The 22,382-nt window shown below is 36.8% G+C and overlaps 1 protein-coding gene across 1 annotated transcript in view; it reads right to left on the reverse strand.

The window, feature by feature from the left end:
* The window catches only part of LOC150084619 (atlastin-2-like), a 403,792-nt gene that overhangs the window by 55,623 nt on the left and 325,787 nt on the right, over window positions 1–22,382 (reverse strand). The window contains exon 13 of the mRNA XM_090375357.1: window positions 10,241–10,455. Coding sequence (XP_090231483.1) covers window positions 10,241–10,455 — 215 coding nt within the window. The remainder of the gene's footprint in view (window positions 1–10,240; window positions 10,456–22,382) is intronic.

Raw genomic sequence — 22,382 nt, forward strand, 5'->3', positions numbered from 1 at the left:
TAATGCCTGACCCCATACGGCTAACATTGTGCAGCCAGTGATCACTGCCGTAGGTGCTAAGGTTCTGCCACATACCCCCTTGTTCACTGCACTTAGCCCCGTGTGATTTTTTCCTGTTTCCACATCTGAAGAAAGCTCTGAAAGGCAAGTGTTTTGCATCCGGCGACAATGCTCGCAGAGCCACAACAGAAGCACTTTGCAGGATTTTGAAAATGGCTTGCAAGAAGCATTTAATATGTGGGTGCAATGGTGGCGAAACTGTATAAAGTTCAAGAGAGAGTATTTCGAGAAGGAGAAATCCACAGAAGATTCAGATGATGACAATTAAGATAAGATCTTGCACCAGTCCACAAATTAAATGATCACCCCTCGTAATGCATATTTGACACTTCATGTTTGTACTTCTCTATTTAAGAGTGATGCATACTGCTTCAATCATTTCAGACTGGCTCATCCATGAGTTTTGTGGCTTCTGTGTCTGAGTGCATCACAGTAACTCTCCCTCCTTGCAAAGACTCCCATACTTATATTAACAGTAGAAGGAAGAGCTTGAATCACAGTTTAACTGTTGATGATCCTGCCTAGGTTGTTGACAAACTGAATAGATATTTTCCATCTACATTTATACACGAGGAATTCTTTAGGGTTGGGGATGCCAGCAGTTTATCAAACTCTAATATGGACCTAATGATTTTGTGATAACTGAGAGGAAAGTTGACGAGATACTCTTGAAGCTAAACATAAAAAAAGAAATCTGGGGTAGTGGTATCTATCTGCAGGGTGTCCCCGGTATCCAAGTCCCCACAGTTACGAGGATTTGAAAATTAAAGAATTAAAGCTTTCTTTCCCTTGAGAAAATTGACCAAGAACTTGAACATTTTTTGTGGGAACGATCTTCTTCATGATCGTGCAACAAATGTTAAGCGCGAAAGCTAAAGGCATAACTAAATGCTACAACACAATTCTATCTGAAAAAAACACAACAAAAAAAAAAAAAAACACAAACAACTCTGGATTCATTCTTTATTCGTACAACTGAAAAATAGTGTAACTTCAATAAACTTTACTTAACCTTACGTTGTGTAACATATTATAATAAAAAATGTCTAATAACATAATTTTCTAATTTTTCAGTTCCTTCATCCATTTTTTACTATGTACAAGTACATAATAAACATTACTATATAATATCGGTGTAGAAACACCATATCTACTCATCATTCACAATGAGTTGCCAATGTATTGAATTACCTCAAATAAGTAACTCTTCACTTGCAATACCAGGGTACCTTCCCCCCCACCGATGAAAACCAACTAGCTTTGAAATGGTGCTGTCTGGGTGGTGGCGCCCACCAAGAATAAGTAACAATAGTCTTTGCTATTAGTGAAGCATTACTTATTCAAGGTAGTGCAATACATGGGCAACTTGTGAAGGATGAGCACAATATGAGATAGATGAAATGATGGTTATCACAATACTATCATAGTTTTTTCTTTAAGAGTTCTCTACGGTATATCTACACCGATATTATATAGATATAGAATCTTAAACTCCTAAAATATTATGCCTAGTTGCATTTAGTTTTATTTAATAGATTTGATACTAGAGAGCTATTACGTGCTCGATAATTCCTATATTCTATTATATTATGAATCAACAGGGCTTACCTTTATTTTTTGATATAGGAAGCTTCTTTTCCAACTCTCCTTTGGAAAGTTGGAAAAGAAGCTTCCTATATCAAAAAATAAAGGTAAGCCCTGTTGATTCATAATAGTTTTATTTAAATAATAACATTACGAAAATTGGTTCCCGTTTTAAGTGGAATTTTCTGGAACCAATTATCCTCGAATAATGAGAATCTGCTGTAATTATATTAAGGGAGACAACAAAGGAGGTAAGCAAATCCTTAGCCATAATTATTGAGAGCATCCTTGGATTCAGGGGTCTCCCTCTGGACTGCAGATGTGTGAATGTATCTCCATTTCATTAAGGGGATCAAAGAGGTGACATGAGTAATTACAGACCTTTTAGCTTAACTTCTGTACCAGGGAAATTAATGGAGTCATTCGTTAAAGAACCAGTGCATGGCCATCTGGACAGGACTACAATTACGCTGTCACAGAATGGATTTGTTAAGGGGCAATCTTGTCTGGCCACTCTCAATGGATGCTGTGATACAGTAACAAAGGAAGTGGGTGAGCAAAAAATAATTTTGATATCATATTCTTGGATTTCAGTCAGAAAAGTTTTTGATACTGTTGCACATAAAAGTGTTGTATAAATTGGAGCAGTGTGGCATTAAAGGCAAATTATTGGTATGGATAAAGGAAAGGTTGAACATGAGAACACAGGAGAGAGGGGTTATTACTGCACATTGCTCTTTGTGGAACAATGTTATGGTTATAATAATGTTAGTGGAGACCCTCCTCAAGGTTCAATGTTGGTTCCATTGTTTTTTTTTTTATTAATTAATGAAATTGAGAAAAGTATATCAGCTTAATGTCTAATTTTCAGATCCCATAAAGGCCGGCTGCTGAAATTTAACATTGATAAATGCAAGATATGGTGTATTTAGAATTAGCATTAGTTGAGGCATACGATGCAAGAAAGCAAGCTTGAGGCATCAGCCAAACCCCCCCCCCCCTCATTTCACCTATATAATCATTCCAAATGCTCATCTAGCTCAGCCTTAAATTTATTTAAGCTATCAACTTCCACAAGAGATGGAAGTCTGTTCCAGCAATCAATTACCTGCTGAATAAAGGCAAATAATTTGCCAATGCGTTGAATCCAAACTTCAATTCAACACCTACATAGACATGCTCCTCACACGTGCTTCAAGACTCCGGTGGATAGCAAAACAGCATCTCATATATCAGAGATAAAAAGACAACCGTGAAGTACATAAGAACAATCATCTTTCCACCTTTACTCTATGCTGCTGAAATTTGGGCGTCAGCGGCACCATCAATAAAGAAACCACTCTTTGCCACAGAATTCTGGCTCCTAAAGTGGGCCAACAGGAAGCACAACCTTCCAGCTCTGATTCGTACCACGCAGCTTGCCAACTCTCTCGGGATTCCACGGCTTCCCACCTTAGTCAACGACCAACGCCTCCTAGCAACAGTCAAGATGATAACAGGCATAATCGCAACACCTTCATTCTGGGATACCTGTGGCTGGAGGATTCCCCCTGCTGCCCTTAGGGCCAATCCCGAGCTCTACTCGCATTCAGCGCGACTCCATCTCTCAGACAGGTTCCTCCCTCAGCAGATGTTCAAGAAAACCCAGGCACTTGACGCCGACCTGAACAAATTCGCTGTTGACCTCAATCAGATCGCCTCGTATGTGCCTAGTTTCCAGGTGCTGCAATTTGCAGAACTTAAGCCTATCTTAGTAAGAGCACCCCTTTGTCCCTCTCACCAACTCTAGATTCTTCCTGTTTGTGGCAGTAATCCCAAATTAGCATTTAGCATTAGCAGAGGCATACAATGCAAGAAAACAAGCTTATGCAATTTCAGCCAAAAAAAAAAAAATCCCTCCAATTTCATCCCTCCATTCGTTCAAAATGCCTGTCCAGCTCAGCCTTAAATTTATTTAGACTATTAGTTTCCACAACAAAAGATAGAAGCCTGTTCCACCAATCAACTACCGGCTGGCTAAAGGCAAATTTCTGCACATCTATTCTACAACAATCTTGCCTCAATTTGAAACTGTGCCCCCTCAGGTTCTCAGTTGAGCAAGGCAAAGAATCCCATCAGCATTCAGCTTGCTCAACCCATTCAAGGCCTTATACACCTCAATCAGATCACCTCACGGGTGCCTACTCTACAGGTGCTGCAATTTGCAGAACTTAAGCCTTTCTTGGTAAGAGCACCCCTTTGTTCCCCTCACCAATCTTGTTGCCCTTCTTTGTACTCATTCTAGCAACTCTACATCCTTCCTAAAATGAGGCCTAAAGACCTATACACAGTACTCTAGGTGTGGCCTGGCCTGACCTGACCATTGCCTTGTATAATGGGATTATCACCTCTCTGTCCCTGCTACCAAAATTCCTATATATCATTGACAAGACTCAATGACCTGCCCTGGCTGCCTGTCTGCACTGCTCAGCAAACTTCATATTTGGCTGCACAATTACCCCCACGTCTTTTTCACTTTCCACTTCCTTGAGTGTAGTACCACCCAGTTGGTATGTTCCTCTTCGGTTATTGCTACCCATATGCAGTACTTTGCATTTGTCAATAAACTCCAGTTGCCACTTCTCAGACCATTATCCCAACTTATCTAGATCCAGTTGGAGTAGCATACTGTCATTACTGTTGTTAACAACCCTGCCAACCTTTGTATCATCTGCAAATTTGGACATTAAACCTGATATACCTTCATCAATATCATTGATAAATATACAAAACAACAATGGGCCCAACACCGAACCCTGGGGAACTCCACCAATAACATTTGTCCACGAAGAGCAGTGTCCATTGATTACCACTCTCTGTCGTCTCCCACTCAACCATCCCTTTATCCATTGTAACAATTTACCCTTAAATTGTACAATCCAATTTGTACATCAGTCTTCCATGTGCAACAGTATATAAAACTTTCCTGAAATCCAAGTATATGATATCAAAATTATTTTTGGCATTCAGTTCCTTTGTGACCACATCATAGTAAGCAATCAAATTGGTCAGACAAGACCTCCGTTTGACAAACCCGTGCTGTGTCTTAACTATTACTGCAGTCTTGTCTAGATAATTCTGCAATGCTTCTTTAACTAGTGATTCCATTATTTTCCCTGGAACACAAGTTAAACTAATAGGTCTGTAGATACTTATGTCACCTTTTGAACCTCATTTGTGAATTGGTGATACATTTGCATACCTCCAGTCCATGGGGACCTACCTTGAGTCCAAAGAAGCTCTCATAATTATGGCTAGGGGTTTGCTTACTTCCTTTGCTGCCTCCTTTAATATAACTGGATAGATCCCATCCACCCAGGTGCCTTCCTTATGTTTAACTTCAACAATTTCTCCTCCACTTTGCTCCCAGTTATTACAAAATAACTTAGCTCCCTGTTAGCGTTTGATAAACCTCTGGCACTCCCCTCATTGAATAACTCCCCATGTATGAATGTAGATGCAAAATACTCATTCAGTTTATCAGCTACCTGAGCATGATCATCAATAGTCAACCCATTTATGTTAAGTGGTCCAATCTGATTCATCCCTTTCCTTCTAGAGTTTACATAAGTAAAGAACTCCTTGCTGTTTTTCTTTGCATCCTTTGCCAAAGAATTCTCATAATCTGCCTTTGCTTGCCTAACCTCCTTTGTGACTTGATTACAGACTAGTTTATACCTGCCATAGTCTTCTGTGTCGCCGGATACTTTATATGTATCCCATACATTTTTCTTCTCTGCCACTAGCCTCATTAATTCATCTGAGGCGCCTCCGTAGCCAGGTGGGAAGGAGCAGCAGTGCGTAGCACACGCTTCTTGATTAGACCGGGGTTCGAGCCCGTCAACACCAAATACGGAGGATGCAGAAAGGTCAGGGAATGACCACCACCGCATATTCTCGGACCAATATGGTCTTAGTTCCTAATGCTCCTAAAAACCAAATAACAAACAAACAATTCATCTGACATCCATTTAGGCCTAAACCTTTCATTCCAACTAAGAAAGTATTTCTTAGTTGGAATGAAAAGCCTAGTAGCCTCCAAAATTAAGTCCCTGAAGGCTTCCCATTTAGAATTCACTGTTGGTAACATCATCAGTTGATCCCACTGTACAGAATTTAAAAACTGTCTGAGACCTCTGTAGTCATCTTTACGAAAGCAAAAGCCCTTCCCTTTAGCCTTGATGGTAGTTATATCTTTAAATAATTCCCACATCAATACATTGTGATCACTGTCGCCCAGTGATTCTTTTATCTGTAGATTCTTAATGCATGAAGAATCATTACTGCTAATCAGATCAAGAGTATTACTCCCTCTGGTTGCCTCTCGAACATGTTGCTGTAGAAAACAGTCATCCAATAAATCCACAAAAGTCTTGCTAGTGTGCGAGTGACCAACCCACAAGTTCGAGTCAATATTTGGAAAGTTAAAATCCCATTATAAGACATTCTGATTTGCTGGCCCACTCTATTTCTCTGCACAATTTCTCATTATATGCATCAGATTCCTATAACACACACCTACTCTCATTTTTCCTTTCCCAGTGCTTATTTCACACCAAACAGACTCAACACTGTATTGTCCACCAACATCGATTAGATGCAATTCCTTAGATTTTATGTGTTTCTTAACTAACAGCATAACCCCTCCTCCCTTCCTATCCTGTCTATCCTTCCTATACACATTGTACTCGTTTGCTGTTTGTTATTTGGTTTTTAGGAGCATTAGCAACTAAGGCCATACTGCTCCGGGGATATGTGGTGGTCATTCCCTGACCTTTCCGCATCCTCCGTATTTGGTGGTCACGGGCTTGAACCCTGGTGTAATCAAGAAGCGTGTGCTAGGCACTGCTGCTCCTGCCCACCTGGCTACGGAGGCGCCGGACACACATTGTACTCCCCAAATTCCAACTCTGCATTACCTATATCTTTGTGACACCATGTCTCTGATATCCCAACAATATCCGCCTTTGATGTCTTGACTATTAACATATCAACTGCTTGGTACTACATTCGAGGTAGTAGAAAATGAAAAAGACCCGGGGGGGGGGGGTAATTTTGCAATCAGATAAGAAGTTCTCTGAGCGGTGCAGAGAGGCTGCCACAGAACATCTCACGTGGTTTTGTCAATGATATACAGGAACTTTGCTAACACAGATAATGAGGTGATTATCCAACTGTACAGGGCAATGGTTCGGCTCCACCCTGAGTATTGCCTGGAGGACTGGTCTCTTCATTGTAGGAAGAATGTAGGTCTGCTTGAATGGCTACAGAGAAGAGCAACTAGGTTGATGAATGGAACAAAAGTGTGTTCTTACCAAGGAAGGCTTCAATTCTGCAATTTTCAGAATTTGGAGACTAGGCAGATGTGAGGGGATCTGACTGAGATGTTTACGGCTTTGAATGGAATGAGCAGGCTCAATGATGATGGCCATCTTTCCCTTGCTGCGACTACACACGAGGGAATAAATTCAAATCGAGGAACAATGGTTGCAGGATAGATGTGCAGAAATTTGTCTTCAGACAGCAGGTGGTTGATTGTCGGAATAAATTTTCCATCTGTTGTTGTGCATTTGGGTAGTTTGAATAAATTCAAGGAAGAATTATAAAAATTATTGAATAAGAAGGATAGGTGATGTGGGAAGTGTTTTTCTTTTTTCTTCCATGATTTGCCACTACTAGTTCCAATATTAATGTTACTAGTTAAGTTTCCAATGGATAGGGGATCTAGTGGATACTAAATTAGTGACATGCACCAAGGTTTCACTTTAGTCTGAAGCAAAAAAATCATAGCAGATCTGTAGGGACATGATTTTATTCAGGTTGTTCATTTTTATCACAGGCACCAAGGTACATCATTATCCACGATGAAATGAAAGCCTCAATGATATACAGGAACTTTGCTAACACAGATAATGAGGTGATTATCCAACTGTACAGGTTGCACACTGTATGATTACTTACTGATAAAAAATGAGTGAAAAATGGCAAATGGAGGTGTGAATACTTTTGTTGTCTATTGCCTTTTTTTTTTTATTTTTAGTGTATCGTGAAAATTTTTACAAAAAAAAAAAAAAATCTAAAATAGCCTTGAGTGCACGTAAGCATGACAGGAATGCAGCTGGTTGATGTGTTTGTTTTTTGCACTTCATGGATAGCAGGTGCCCCCGATCATGACTTTGGGTTGGGGGTAACCAATTTATGAAGCCCCCAAACTGCCCTTGCTGATGCCATGCTGCTTCCATACATTCCCCCCCCTCAAGTTGGCAATTGGAATCCCCACACAGGGCACCCTGGCCCTATAACTTTAATCCCCATCATTAAACTACGGGCACTGCCCATTCTCCCCCACATCCTATCTCAAATCTTTGCCTGGTGAGTCATACCATTCTAAATACTTTTTCTGCTCTTAATAGTCCTTCCACCCCATAGAGGGTGAGTTCCTCTGAAAGGGTGCTCCTTCTATCCCCTATTCTTCCAATTTCTGATGAGAGCTTTCCTCCAGGGTTCTTCCAGCCAGAGCATCAAATCCCTACTAATTGACCTGGATCGCTCCCCAAACTTGGTACAGTAACTGTGGATTGGTGGTTTCTATGGTCCCCTAGGCTAAGAGGTCAGTTGAACAACAAACTCTTCATTACACTAAATAAACTACATCTCATTCACACTATTTGGTCTTTAGAGTGTACTCTATTCCACAAGAGACCTGATCGTAGAGTTGTGGGAACCATTGGTGCCTCTTGACCCTAAACACTGTACTATGGTCATTCAGAACATTGTGATCATTTTGTAATAATTATTTTGATATTTTTGGTATTTAAATCTTTACTTTTACTTTTTCTTAAATTACAGTTTCAACTGGAAAAAGAAAACATAACATGATGTTATGCCTGATGAGGAAATTGTTACTGACAATTAACCTTTTAAGTCACTGTCTTTATCCTTTTACTCACCATTACCTGTATGCAGAACTTTCTTTACCATTTATGGGAATACATCAACTGTAATTTACAACTGTGTGTACTGTTAAGCAAGATAAGAATAGAAGTTGATGCTAGTGAAAAACTGAACTGGGGGATTGACTGTCCCAACACTACCAACATCCCCAGGACTGAATCTTTCAGTGCACAATGCTTTATTTCTACAGGATGTAGTCTTACTGGATGATTCAACTGTAAACATATACTGTAATAAAGGCAAAAACAGTACCAGAGCACCTTTGCAAGTAGAGAAAAAGGATGTCATTGCCTCTTCATCATTAGACTATCATTTAGAATGTTGTGTTTAGATCTGGAGGGGCCAAAGACATGGGACAACTTCTAGAAAACAGAAGGGCAACCAAATTGGTAAGAGGTGCTAATCATTATTACTAGCCATATAGTGCAAGGAAGCCTGAGGCTTATTCTTCACCAGCCAAAAAAAAATTTCTGAGTTACCCTGAGAGAGAGAGAGAGAGAGAGAGAGAGAGAGAGAGAGAGAGAGAGAGAGAGAGAGAGAGAGAGAGAGTCAAAAGTAGAAGGGAATCACCAAGAAAGATGATACCCAGCTCAGGACCCTAGGTGCACCAAGCCCATACTCACCAGATGTGAGCCCCTGGGGTACAATGTACACAATGAAGAATGGCTTAGAAAGTGTAAACTGCACTTTGTAAGCCATTCTTCATTGCGCTTTCTAAGCCATTCTTAGCTGGGCAACTAGACATCTGGGGTAGCAGATTCTGATAGAAGTGTGTGTTATTTGGTTTTTAGGAGCATTAGCAACTAAGGCCATATTGCTCTGGGGATATGCGGTGGTCATTCCCTGACCTTTCCGCATCCTCCATATTTGGTGGTGACGGGGTCGAACCCCGGTCTAATCAAGAAGCATGTGCTATGCACTGCTGCTCCTGCCCACCTGGCCACGGAGGCACCCTTCTGATAGAAGTATATAAGGTCCTAAAAGGAATCAGTAAATTGAACAATGGTGGTATATTTTCACTGACTGGCAAAAGAGAGAAGAATCAGGAGAGACAAATGCAAAATTTTGGGGAGTAACAGAAGGCTGGATCTTTCTGGCAGCGTGTTGTAGATCACTGGAACTGAGAGCCTGCCACAGTGGTTGAAGCTGATAGTTTAGTAAAGTTAAAAGTGGAATTGGATAGGCACTTTTTTGGCAAAAGGGAAAGGTATGAATGATAGAAATTTTTTTGGAAGATGCAGAAAAAGCCCACTTCCTTTACATAATTTATTCATTATAATACTAATACTAAATCCAAAACAGAACTGTGTACAAAAATTTTAAAAATACTTCATACAAGATTCTTGAACAAAGATTATGTTTCATATAAAATACATTTTAATTTCCTTTAATAATAAAACAATATTAAGGAAGAGTGTCATTTACATAAAAATTTCCATTGTTTAGTTGGTATTTTGAACTAAATTAAACAATGGAGATGTTTATAACAGCAGGAAAAATCTGCTTTCAATTCAAAAATGTCATTATCTGACTAGAAGTTATAAAATAGAATACAGATACTATTATAAAGTATTGGAAAACCAATAGAAATATTTTTGCTTACCTAATATACAGCCACAGAAACAAAGAAACAATGGCAACACTTATAATAGCATAACAGAAATTGCGACCAAGGGAAAAATTCATTATTTGACAAAGAGAGGACATACAGTAGAACACTGTTACTATCATAATCAATGTAACTGGGGTACGAGCTGCAGCAAATATATTTTTGCTTTCATTAAATCTACAGAAACTTTCATACATAGTGGCAATATCCTGAAATAAAACAAAATATTTCAAGTGGTATTAAATTTCTCAGTAAACATGGTTACAATGTATAAGCTAAGTGAAAAATATTTTACCATACATGCATAATACAAAATCAATAATGTATATATTTGCTGCTACAAAAATAAACATTTTAATCTCTCTTGGCTATGGCTGCAGAACATGAGACAGTTAGGACAATAACTGGAAACAATAATGTTGCTAATTACTGTCAGTCTTTATTTTTTTTATTAGGAGTGTGTTTGTAAAAGATAACAAAATAAGAGTTAACTTTGGAGTACAGGCTTTAATCAAAAAGGAGAAACATCATCAGGACCTAAAAATAGCTTAAGATCGAGATTTTTTAAAGATTCTTCTAGTCTCTGTCTCTCTCTCTCTCTTTAAGAAAATGACAGGATGCATTGAATGGAATGTATTTGGTATTGCAGGAAGAGATTTACCAAGATCTCAATGGAAGAATCAGTAGATGATGATGATGATACAATAAAACCATCAATATGTATACATCCAACAGAGGAGGATGTATGGATGGACAGAAGTTGCAGACAATAGCTTTTAGCAAGAGACCATAAAGTTCAGCTATCATTTGGATAAGGGTCAAGTTTTCTAATTTGGACTTTTCCAAATCAAGTTTGGATTTATTAATAACTTATTTATAACTGTTATTAGCTTTAGTACAGGCAAAAAATGAGAATGGAGATTTTGGAAGTCAATTGTAATGTGCTTTATTTTTATTCGTAACTGCTTTAGCGTGTCTATTGCTTATTATGAATGAGAATCTTTTATCTAAACTATGGTTTGGACAAATCACAAAATCTGAGCAAGTACTGGGATCAAGAGATTTAAGCAGTACTCCAGCCAATCAAATTGGAAAAAAAATCATGCACATTGCCCAATTTGACACTGTTTTAATGCCAAATGAAACAAAATACACAATTAAGAATGGCCATAAGGAAGAGACTCTGCTAGAGAAGACCTCTTAGAACCAAATTGTGATATAAGGTATTATCATTAACTGTGTACTCTAATGGGTTGTTGGTGAAGAAAACGTCAAGGGTACTAGGCATGTAGTTTGGATTTTGGGCATTTTAGAAGTTAATGAACTAGGTCATTAGTAATAACAGAAAAATCAACGTCTCTACAACTGAGTCTGTATGGTTGGACAATCTACCAAAGGTTAAGAGAGAGCCTACAAACTATTAGCAGCCTGCTATACAGCTACATATTCACTGACTTGAATAACTCGGTCAATCAATCACTTTAAAATGGTTAACATTAACTTATGTTCTTTTATGCTCACACATAAATCAATTTATTGTCTATTACTTCCAATTGTCCAATGGTGCAATTGCACTAACCCATATGTTCCACCTGTCCATTAATCATACATTATCTTACTGGCTGTTATGATATATGACATTTTATTTAATGCTACAAATCTGAATGCATTTTACTTAGCACATTAATGGTGAATGAATAACTATCAGTGAATATGAAAATTACCAAAGTGAACTACATTGTTCTTGTTTAAAGAAACATACTTAGTATTTCTTTATTTTGTCTAAATAGTCAAATAGTTGGATGAATATTCTTGGTTGGCAGCTTAGTCAATTTTTTAATTAAGCTGCCAAACAGGAATTTTCAAATTGCACATCACTATCATAAATGGGGAGTTATTACTGCTGATAATACTAGGTTTTCTTCACAGATTATTATTCATATGTACACACTTCTAACTGCTGAAAATGAAGCTTATTTCACCATTCAGTATTTTAGTCAATCCCCTCAACATAATTATACACAATACTTTCATTTTGTTAGGTTAGGTTTATTAAATCAGCAAAAGCAAGAATTATTAGTATAATACATCCAGATAATAATAATAAAGAATAAATTTTCTGTTTATACTCCAGGATGACTACAATGAAGTCAGAGGAATTCACAAGAAAGAGAGATACAAGAATATTACCATATTTAGTAGTCACTCGGGATTGAACCATGGAAGCTCAAAGCATGTGTAATTCTGTACTCTCGTGCTTGACCACTCGGGTATGGCAGCAGCCGTAGATATTGTTGGAAATGAGCAATATTCTCTTTCCTGATGTTAAAAAAAAAAAAAAAAACATGACCGCTCATCAACAGCACTTGACTTTTTTAAAGAGCATTATGCCACTATATAAGCACAGGGGTCTTTTAAAGTGCAAATTAAAAATAAAAACTATCTTATCCCTGTTTAATACTTTAATCATGTTCCCTAACCTAACCATAGTAAGTTTACATAATAAACTGTAAATGCAATGTTATGAACCGTAAGCATAAATTTTAAATTCCCCTAAACTGATCTAATGTAAACTTAATGGTTTATGTTAGGTCAGGTTAGGGAAATTTGCAAAAGTGTGCAGTTACTGTTAAAAATTTGAAAAGTCCAAGAGTTAGTGAATTAAAGCTAAAAGAATCCAATTTTCTAGTCCACAAATCACAAAAGTTGTAGAAATCAGATCAGTACCTTTGGTGTGACCTCACATTATTCTGAAAAATAAACATGAATGATATTTGAAACAGTAACTGTCAATTTCTTAGGATGAATGAAACTGGCTATAATATTCACTAATACTATAATTTCTTCACTATCATGTTATTTCTGGTTTTTCAGTTTTCCCAACATGAAACTCAGTCTGGAAATGCATGAGCAACAGTTTTCATTCATGCATTATGTTATTTCAGTGATGAGAATGAGGAAAGGTTCTATCAAGATATCCACCATCAACATTGCACTCCTGCACTGTCTCAAGGAATATCAAACCAATTAAGGTTCCATGAAAGTGAGCTAATGCCATGTGTGGAGCTTTTGAATATCATTTCTAAATGGGTACAGCCCACCAAAACAAGAAACAAACCCACTGACTAAAAAAATAAAATAAAATAAAATAATAATAATAAATAAATAAAAAATGGCAACAAACAATGCCAGATCCCTATGGTGGGGCGAGCGGGGCCCCATTCCCAGCATTTTCATGGCGCGATCGATCAGTTATGTATTTTAAAATTGCTTCATTTTTGATTTAATTACAGTCAGACCTCTGTTTAACGAACTTCTTTATAGTGAATTTTTTTGATTCCCCCTTGGTAATTACATTTAAAATAGTTTCCATTGAACGAAGAAAATTTCCATGTAACGAATGGATTAGGAGAGACAACTTTGTATGCCTTGTTCTCACCTCTGGCCCTCAGGCAATTTAGATAATTAGAAAGTGCGAATTAAGGGTGAAAGGGATTACCGTTTCACAATGTTAGTGGTGTCCCTAAATCCTATGCAGTCACATACCGAGAAGTCGCACAAGTCAATATGCTTTCCATAGCCAGTATGAGGATTAAGAAGATTCTCGACACGGATTATAGCCTCTGGTCAACGTGTGTTGTGGTTCCCCTTTACTCCGACAAATGGGCATATGTTTTTCAGAGAAGTGAGTGATCCTTGCCTTCCAGTAAATTTCTCTTGTCTATGTTTACATGGTCACAGTAGCTGAATATCTGTGTGATTCTGACATTTTCACTGCATTCAAAGAACTAGTGAGAGTAGCAACGTAGGGGGGGGGGAGGAATTGAGGCAACTAAGATATTATATAAACTTTACGAAGATGAAATGTTGGCAGATTTTGAAACTTTGTCGAGCCTTCCACTGTGTAGAAAATGTTCTAAAATATATAAAATAATGTTCTAAAATAATGGCATACAGGCAATAATTCAAAAAAAAAAAAAAAAAAAACTGTATCACCAATCTCCAAAAAACTAGTACGAATTAAGGATGATTGCTAAAGAATTTGATGTGGAAACTATAAAGATCGGTCGTGTGTTCGGGCCACGATGAGCAGCTTTTAGCTTGCGGATGGCAATTGTGGGTTGGAGGAATTATCCCACTTTGTGCAAACATTTTGAATCAGAAGTTAAATATTCGGGATTATTAAATCGACTTTTAAATTTGGAATTTCTTAACAATTTAGCACTAATGATCGACATCCTGCAGGACCTATCAGAAACTTTACAGAATCACTATGATAAAAGCAGATTAATTAATTATTCGAACTATCAATGCTATTGCTAATTTGAAAAATTCTGAAGGAAATTATGAAGCTAAAATTGAGAGCATGTTGAAGTGGAAAGAATTTGAAGGAATAAAAATCGAAAGAAAAAAAAAATTACCTCATGACAAGTTATTAAATGCATTGTTTTATCCTTAAAGGATAAGTTATTAATGCAACAGAGTGATTTTAAATTAAATTAAAAAAATAGCGATAACACTGAAAGAAATTTGAAACATATGCTACCTGAAATCGTGGAATGTAAAAGAACTTTCGTCTCAGTGGCAAGACGGTGAAAACCGAATAAGAAATTTAAGTTTTCTGATAAAATATGAAATAAAAATAATGATTTTAGAGATTTTGTCGAAGACAGTTTATCTTTAAAATGGAGTGAAATTCCCTTTTCAATTAAGAAAGCCAGAAGTATCTTTGAAACCATTGTGATTAGCAGTGCTGAAGCTGAGCGAGCTTTCAGTGTAATGAATAGTATTGAGTGGATGAATAATGTTGACAAATAAACACATTGCAGATTATGATGACCCTACATCTAAATGGAAACCCACTGCTTCAACTTGATCCAGATCCTTATATCAAATCATTCCTCCGTAATAACAGCTCAGCCATTGAGCAAAGAAGAAGATCGACAACAAATATTAATGAAGAAGTAAATTGGCAATTTTTAGAATAAATTTTTCTTGAATATTTGTGAAATAATTTTTTTTCATGTAATCTGTGATTTTTGTATTGTGGTTTTTCGTTTTGTATATAAAAACAAAAATCTGATTTTTGTTTTTATATTGTGGAATGTTTTGTGCTAGTTTTTATGTTATTTGTGATATGGGAAATATTTCATGTTATTTTTTATTCGCAATATTCAAATTTTATCATGAAAAAAATGTTTCCATTATATTTCCCTAGTTGTTAAAAAAAAGACAAATAAAAAAGCTGCACGCGTGCCGAGCACACACAGTAGGTGGTTTATGCGAAACGTCCTTCACGTTTCTTTTAAGTATTTTGATTTGTATACAGCAGGCCCCCCCAAAGTTCAACCCAAAATCGACACATTTTTCATGATTAAATTCACCAATTGAATTAAATCAATTAAAATCAATTTAGATCAATTAAATTCATGATTTTAATTGGAATTTTAAGTTTAATTTTTATACGTGAGTAGTTACCACATAATTATATACGTATGTAATGCAGAATATATTATATGTACAAATATTTGAATATTAAATATTTTGACCGACATTTGTACATCTTTTCACTACCGTTTATTATTGATTAGAAAATATCCTATGGCACCGACAGAAACTCACAAATACATGTTACCTTATGGGAATGTGGCGCTCGCTTTGCACAGATTAACTTAGCGCTCTGTTTTTACGGAACGAATTATCAGCGTTAAGTTAAGTGGGGGTCACCTGTATATCGATTACCAAATAAGAGCTATTTTATTAATCATCCACAGATTTTCAAAATTTCTGGAAGACAAGATACAATGGATTTATTTTATTATTATTTTTTTTTTATGTAAACCCCAAACACCAGAGGTATTGGAACTATAGTACGTAGTACCGTGCATGGGTTGGAGGTTGAGAAGACGAAAGAAGATATTTGTTGACATTGGACTTGAACTTCTGTAGACTGTAATTTTCAGGAAATACGTATGAAGGAAGGTTGTTAAAGAAAACGGCAGTTGAATGAATAAACAAGGAAGATGAAAAGTTGGTTCTGTGAGTTTGGAGTTGGACAGTAAATGGATGTTGGCTGGTAGCGGCACGTGTTCAGACTATTTTGAAAGAGAGAGCGGGAATTATAGAAGCCAATTCAGAAGAACAGTGCCCATGGAAGTATCTGTAGAAGAGGCATGCAGCAGAAACAGTACATCTATAAGACAGTGAGCAGAGAGACTCTGTTAGAGATGAATCATTAATTAACCTAACTGCCCTCTTCTGAATGGAATCAAGAAGCATAAGAGAGGTTTTGGGGGCACCACCCCAGATGTGGGAACAATATTCCATGGTAGGGTGGATTTGTGATTTATACAGAGTGAGCAGCTGTTTGGAAGAAAAGTAACGGCGAGAGCGAAAGAGAAAACCAAGTTTTTTAGATGCAGAGGAAGCAATATTTGTAATGTGCTTGTGCCAAGAGAGATTAGAAGTCAGGGTAATCCCCAAAAGAGATATATCATTTTGCTTAGAAATCAGAGTGTCACTAAAGATAAGCATAGGAGCAGAAGAATCCTTTTTGCGAGATATAAGACAAGACTCAGTTTTAGAAGGGTTGAAATCAACTAAGTTGTCTTTGCCCCACTGGAGAATTACCTGAAGATCGGCATTTAAGGAATTGGTAGCAGATTTTCGAGAAGTTGAAACTGATTGAGCAGGGCAAGGTTTCTCAAAATGGAAAGTGGAATGCAATGTGCTATGATCGGCAAAACTATGGATAGGATTTCCAGTCAATGGAAGAAAGTCATTAATATACAAGAGGAAAAGAGTGGGGGAAAGAACTGAACCTTGGGGGACACCGGCATTAGTGGAGAAGTTAGAAGACAGAGAGCCATCTACCATCACTCTCAGTGAGCGATCGGAGAGAAAACTGGATAACCAATTACTAAAAACAGTTGGCAAACCATAAGATGAAAGCTTGTTTAGAAGACCATTATGCCAAACACGATCAAAAGACTTTGAGATGTCAAGAGCAACTACATGTGTTTCACCGAACCTTTCCATTTAATTAGTCCATAAATGGGTAACATAAGCCAGAATATCACCAGTGGATTGACACTGACGGAAGGTTTCTAGGTAGTTTAAGAGGGGGAATGGGAGTGGTTATTTTTTTTTTTTTGGCTGATGCTGCATAAGCTTGCTTTCTTGCATCGTATGCCTCTACTAATGCTAATGGTAATGCTTATATGCATTGTTAAGGGATAATAAGCCGCCGCATCTGTCCACCCCTCTAAATCTGTCCCTGACTCAAGATATCATACTGGTCATGAAAAATGTGTCGTGCTCTAATCACACTATAGTAGTGTGAGAATGGGAAGCGCCTCTAGTGGAAGCCGAGAATGATGTCATTTTCCGTGGACGATCAAATTTACTCGGTAGAAAGTGGAAAAAACTGCGGGCCCATTATTAAAATATTCACAGCTCACCACTGGGTGGATGTCAGTATTTATGATGGTTTTTGATTAAGTTCTTACTGAATTCTATTTTATTTCAATGTAGAATAGCTTGGAACACAGACAAAAAAAAAAAAAAAAAAAACTTTACAATTTTCCATGTATGTCTTTAATTTGAATTAGCCTGTGAGCTCAAAACAGAAGGAACTGGAAAGTTGCTGGAGAGGCCTTCATCCTGCAGTGGATTGAAAATGGCTGATGATGATGATGATAGTATTTTAATGAAGTCTTCTTGAAGATATAACCCTGTTTTCCTTTTTATTTTAGTGTTTATTTTATAACTGTTTAAATGTCTAAAGAATGGGCAGACAAGGAGGAGATATCTCCTTGTTGTTTCTATATTGTCAAAATTGCACAGAATATATCTAGAAGCTTCAGAGCCTTCTGTGTCAATCTTATGAAGGGGAACCATTCAGGTTTGAGGTGATTGGTCTATTTACACTGGGCCATAATAATAACTCAAGACTTTGGTTCTTTGCATGGATTTACTGCCACCTCTAACAAAGTCTCCCAAAGTTTGTAGCCAGGAGAGTTTAATTTTTCCATTCAAACCAATAAAAAAACTTCACCTTTCTTCTACCCTTCAGCCAGAGACTGGTCATGGCTGGTTGCATTCTTGATCACATCTAACAATCACTCAAGGAATAATCCCATGCTTTAAAATATCCAGCTCTTCTTGGATCAGTTGCCAATTTCATTTGAATTACTTATGAATTACTAGTAACTTGTAACTACACTACAAGTGTTACTAGTAGATACAAGTTACTCCTTGTCTGCCCATTCTTTAGACATTTAAACAGTTATAAAATAAACACTAAAATAAAAAGGAAAACAGGGTTATATCTTCAAGAAGACTTCATTGAAATGCAGAGGAAAGAAACAATATTTTATAAAAAAATTGCTATTTTTCTCACTACATTTTTAGCAAAATAAATAAACAATCTGGCTCAAGGGTATAAACTGTGCAGTTGTTGAATTTTTAGCTTTTGGAAACATACAAGTTTACTGAAAAATTTTGCCTCCTTTTTACTTAACTACCATATTAAATTGAGTTTAATAAATAGTTTTAATAGTTTTAATCCTAGTCATGTTTGTTAGCTTATTTTTAAATTCAGATTTTGTAAGTTATGACTTAATATTAGTAAAGCCTTTGTACTGGTGATTTGGAGTGAATATTGTATCCCATAACTAGTATCTTGTAGTGTAGTTACAAGTTACTAGTAATAAAAATAAATAAATAAAAATATAAATAAACAAGACATGGGCATAATTGTGCAGTCAGATATGAAAATCTTTACATTTTCTGAGCAGTGCATACAGGCAGCCAGTTTATTCTTGCTCACCAATCTCATTGCCTTTCTCTGCATCAGTTCTAGCATCTCTGCATCCTTCCAAAAATGAGACCTATAGACCAGTATGCAGTGCTCAAGATGGGGCCTGACCATTGCCAATGGGGTTTTGTCAATAATATACAGGAATTTTGCTAGCAAGGATAAGGAGGTGATTATCCCATTGTAGATGGCAACAGTCAAGCCCCATCTTCTTGAGCACTGCATACTGGTCTATAGATCTCATTTTTGGAAGGATGCAGAGCTGCTGGAACTGGTGCAGAGAAAGGCAATGAGATTGGTGAGCAGGAACAAACCAATAAAGGCTTCATTTCTTCAATTTGCAGAGTTTGGAGTCTATACCTGTGAGGTGATCCAATTTTAATGCTTTGAAATGATTGCACAAGCTTACTGCTGACCGGATCAGACTATGCATATGAAGGGGCATAAATTCAAACTAAGGAAGGATAGTTGCAGAATAGATATGCAGAAGTTCGCCTTCAGTCAGCATGGGGTTGTTGATTGTTGGAACATACTTCTATCTGTCATTTTGAAAGTAGATAGTTTGAATAAATGGGAACTTTTTTTTTTTTTTTTTGGCTGATGCTGTATAGGTTTCCTTCCTTTCTTGCATCATTTGCCACTACTAATATTAATATTTTAGCATTTATTATTATTATTAACCATATGGTGCAAGGAAGCCTGAGGCTTATGCTGCACTAGACAAAAAAAAAAAAAAAAAAAATCTGAATTACCCAGAGAAAGAGAGAAGTAGAAGGGAATCACCAAGAAAGAGAAGAATGATGATATCCAGCTCAGGACCCTGGGTGTGCCAAGCCCATACTCACCAGATATGAGCCCCTGGGGTTCTAAGAAATGCTAAAATATTAAATGCTTACCATTTGCATTTAGAATTTTTAAGAAATGATAAATGCTAATGGGAAGGTAGTTTCAAAATTGTTCATCTCACACTAAATAAAATCAGTGCAATATGCAATCTTTATTTGCAATCTAAAAAAAAGGAGACAAAAAAAAAAAAAAAAAGAAATTGAGCTTCTTTGAAGGGTCCAAACATGGACAATGCACCTGGGGTGATCAGCAAAAGGGTAGTTATAATGAGAAAGAAATCGAACATGTGGACCACAGAGCCTGGTAGCTAAGCATCTTACAATGGCTCTAGCTCAGATCTATAAGGATATGAGAGGAAAAAGGAAAATTAATGAGGGAAAAATTCTCACTGTTAGAAATGATTCCAGAATTATGGAACAGAAATTCAAATTAAAATGTTTAAATATGTATTATGCACTGTATTGTGGTAACCAGGGTTTTTCCTCACAGTCACTGAATCCACTGTACAAACAGCCAAAGCCTGCAATATTGTGTTGTGTGGGTATGTAAAAATAGCTGTTGTTATGTTGAGTGTTGACTCAACACTCGATTTAACAGCTGGTTAAATTTAACAGCAGTTAAGATTACTATCTGAATGTCAAGATTACTATCTTTACTATCTGGGAAGTAATCATGAGTCACCCAACCCTATGTCAAGCTATCCCAGTCATTCTGCCAACTTCTAACAACTGCCTCACGAATTCTCCTGTCATCAACTTTAATACTCATAGTCAAATCCACCATGTATTCCCCAACATTATCAGGTATGCCAAGCTTCCAAGAATATCATGGGTACTAATAGGTTACCTCATAATGCGAAATTATAAGTAAAAAGAATCGCTGTGCCTACAAAAGATACCTTCTTATTGCACCAAATGAAGCCCTATATCCCCTTGCTCTAGCACCATAGGAAATAGGGACAAAGACACAATCATAATAAAGTTTCAAGGCCACAGGCTTTAAAATTCAAATTACAGGGATCATCTGGATTAATGGAAATTTTCATTAATAATAATAATAGCAATAAGAGCTTAATTGACTAATTGAATAATTGCTATTATTATTATTAAGTTGATTACATAACGGTACATTAAGAAGCTCTATAAATCATCTAAGTGGAAATTTTTATTTCTTCAGCAAAATTTTAATTACAAGAATAAGTAACCTGTGCACTTCCCCGAGCTGTCAACTTCGGCTGCCTTCCACACCCATCTCCTTCAAAACATGCACGGTACTAAGTCCTATAGGTTTTGATGCTTTTTGTGTTTAAGGTTTTCATAAAAAAATAAAATAAAATAAATAAATTTAAAAAAAAGCAAGTATAAGAGAATGCACTTGGAATGCTTTCTCCAGATATAATGGCCCTACCAAAAAATACGTGTCTTAAAAAAGGTTCTTAAGAGATAGCAGTGTCCTAGTGAGATCAGTAAGATGGATCAGAAAGAAAGAAATTTTAAATGGGTGGGCTGCAGACCTTTGTAATTGGATATCTTATAGGTGGATATGACTGTTTATAATTCTCTGGCAGAGGATGGTAAAATATATAAAGGCAAAGTGTTAATGGTATTAAGTTATGCTAGAAGTAGGGATGCAAGTTTAAACCACAAGAGAAGAATTACAGACTGCATTATTCAAGGTTTCCCTTTAGTCAATTATTGCTAAAAATTGGAATAAGTTACCTCTATGGGCAGCTGAGGATGATGGCTTGAGAAAATGAAAAGACCTGCCATATTGGTACCGATGGGTGGGGGGAAACTCGGACAGGTAGTGTGTTTTTGGCTGGTTGGTGCAGCAAAAGCTTCTGGCTGGTTGGTTGGTTGTTTTATGATTTTATGGTGCATTAGCATCTAAGGCTATAATGCACCAAGTCAAAAAGGTGTAAAATATAAAAGTATAATATTATAATTGTTTATATATTATTGTGAAAGAGTATATGATATAAAAAGTTTATAAAGCATAAAAATATAAAAACATTCTAGATAAAGTTATTTAGATTAATAAGTTGTAAAAACTTAAATATAGCTAATAAGTTGTAAAAACTTTAAATATAGCTAATAAGTTGTAAAAACTTAAATATAGCTAAAAAAAAGTAAAAAGTAAAGTGCAGCCATTATCAACCCACTGCAGGATGGAAGCCTCCTCAACAATTCATGCTGAGGGAAATGGACCATAATCTGCCACGCTGGTCCAGTGCGGGTTGGCAGATCGACCGTATTCAGCAGTCAGGGGCTTGAACCCCGGTCTACTCAAAGAGCGTGTGCTACTGCACTCCCGCTCTTGCCCACTCGGCTACGGAAGCTAATAAGTTGTAAAAACTTAAATATAGCTAAAAGTTGTAAAAACTTAAATATAGCTGACATGTTGTCATTGTCTGATAAAATCTGTCTGAGTGTATAAGGCTCACACAGATGGCTAAAACATAAATGACGATCA

This window comes from Mastigoproctus giganteus, chromosome 6 (assembly GCF_048544385.1).
Source record: "Mastigoproctus giganteus isolate SK-2022 chromosome 6, ASM4854438v1, whole genome shotgun sequence".
Classification (NCBI taxonomy): domain Eukaryota; kingdom Metazoa; phylum Arthropoda; class Arachnida; order Uropygi; family Thelyphonidae; genus Mastigoproctus; species Mastigoproctus giganteus.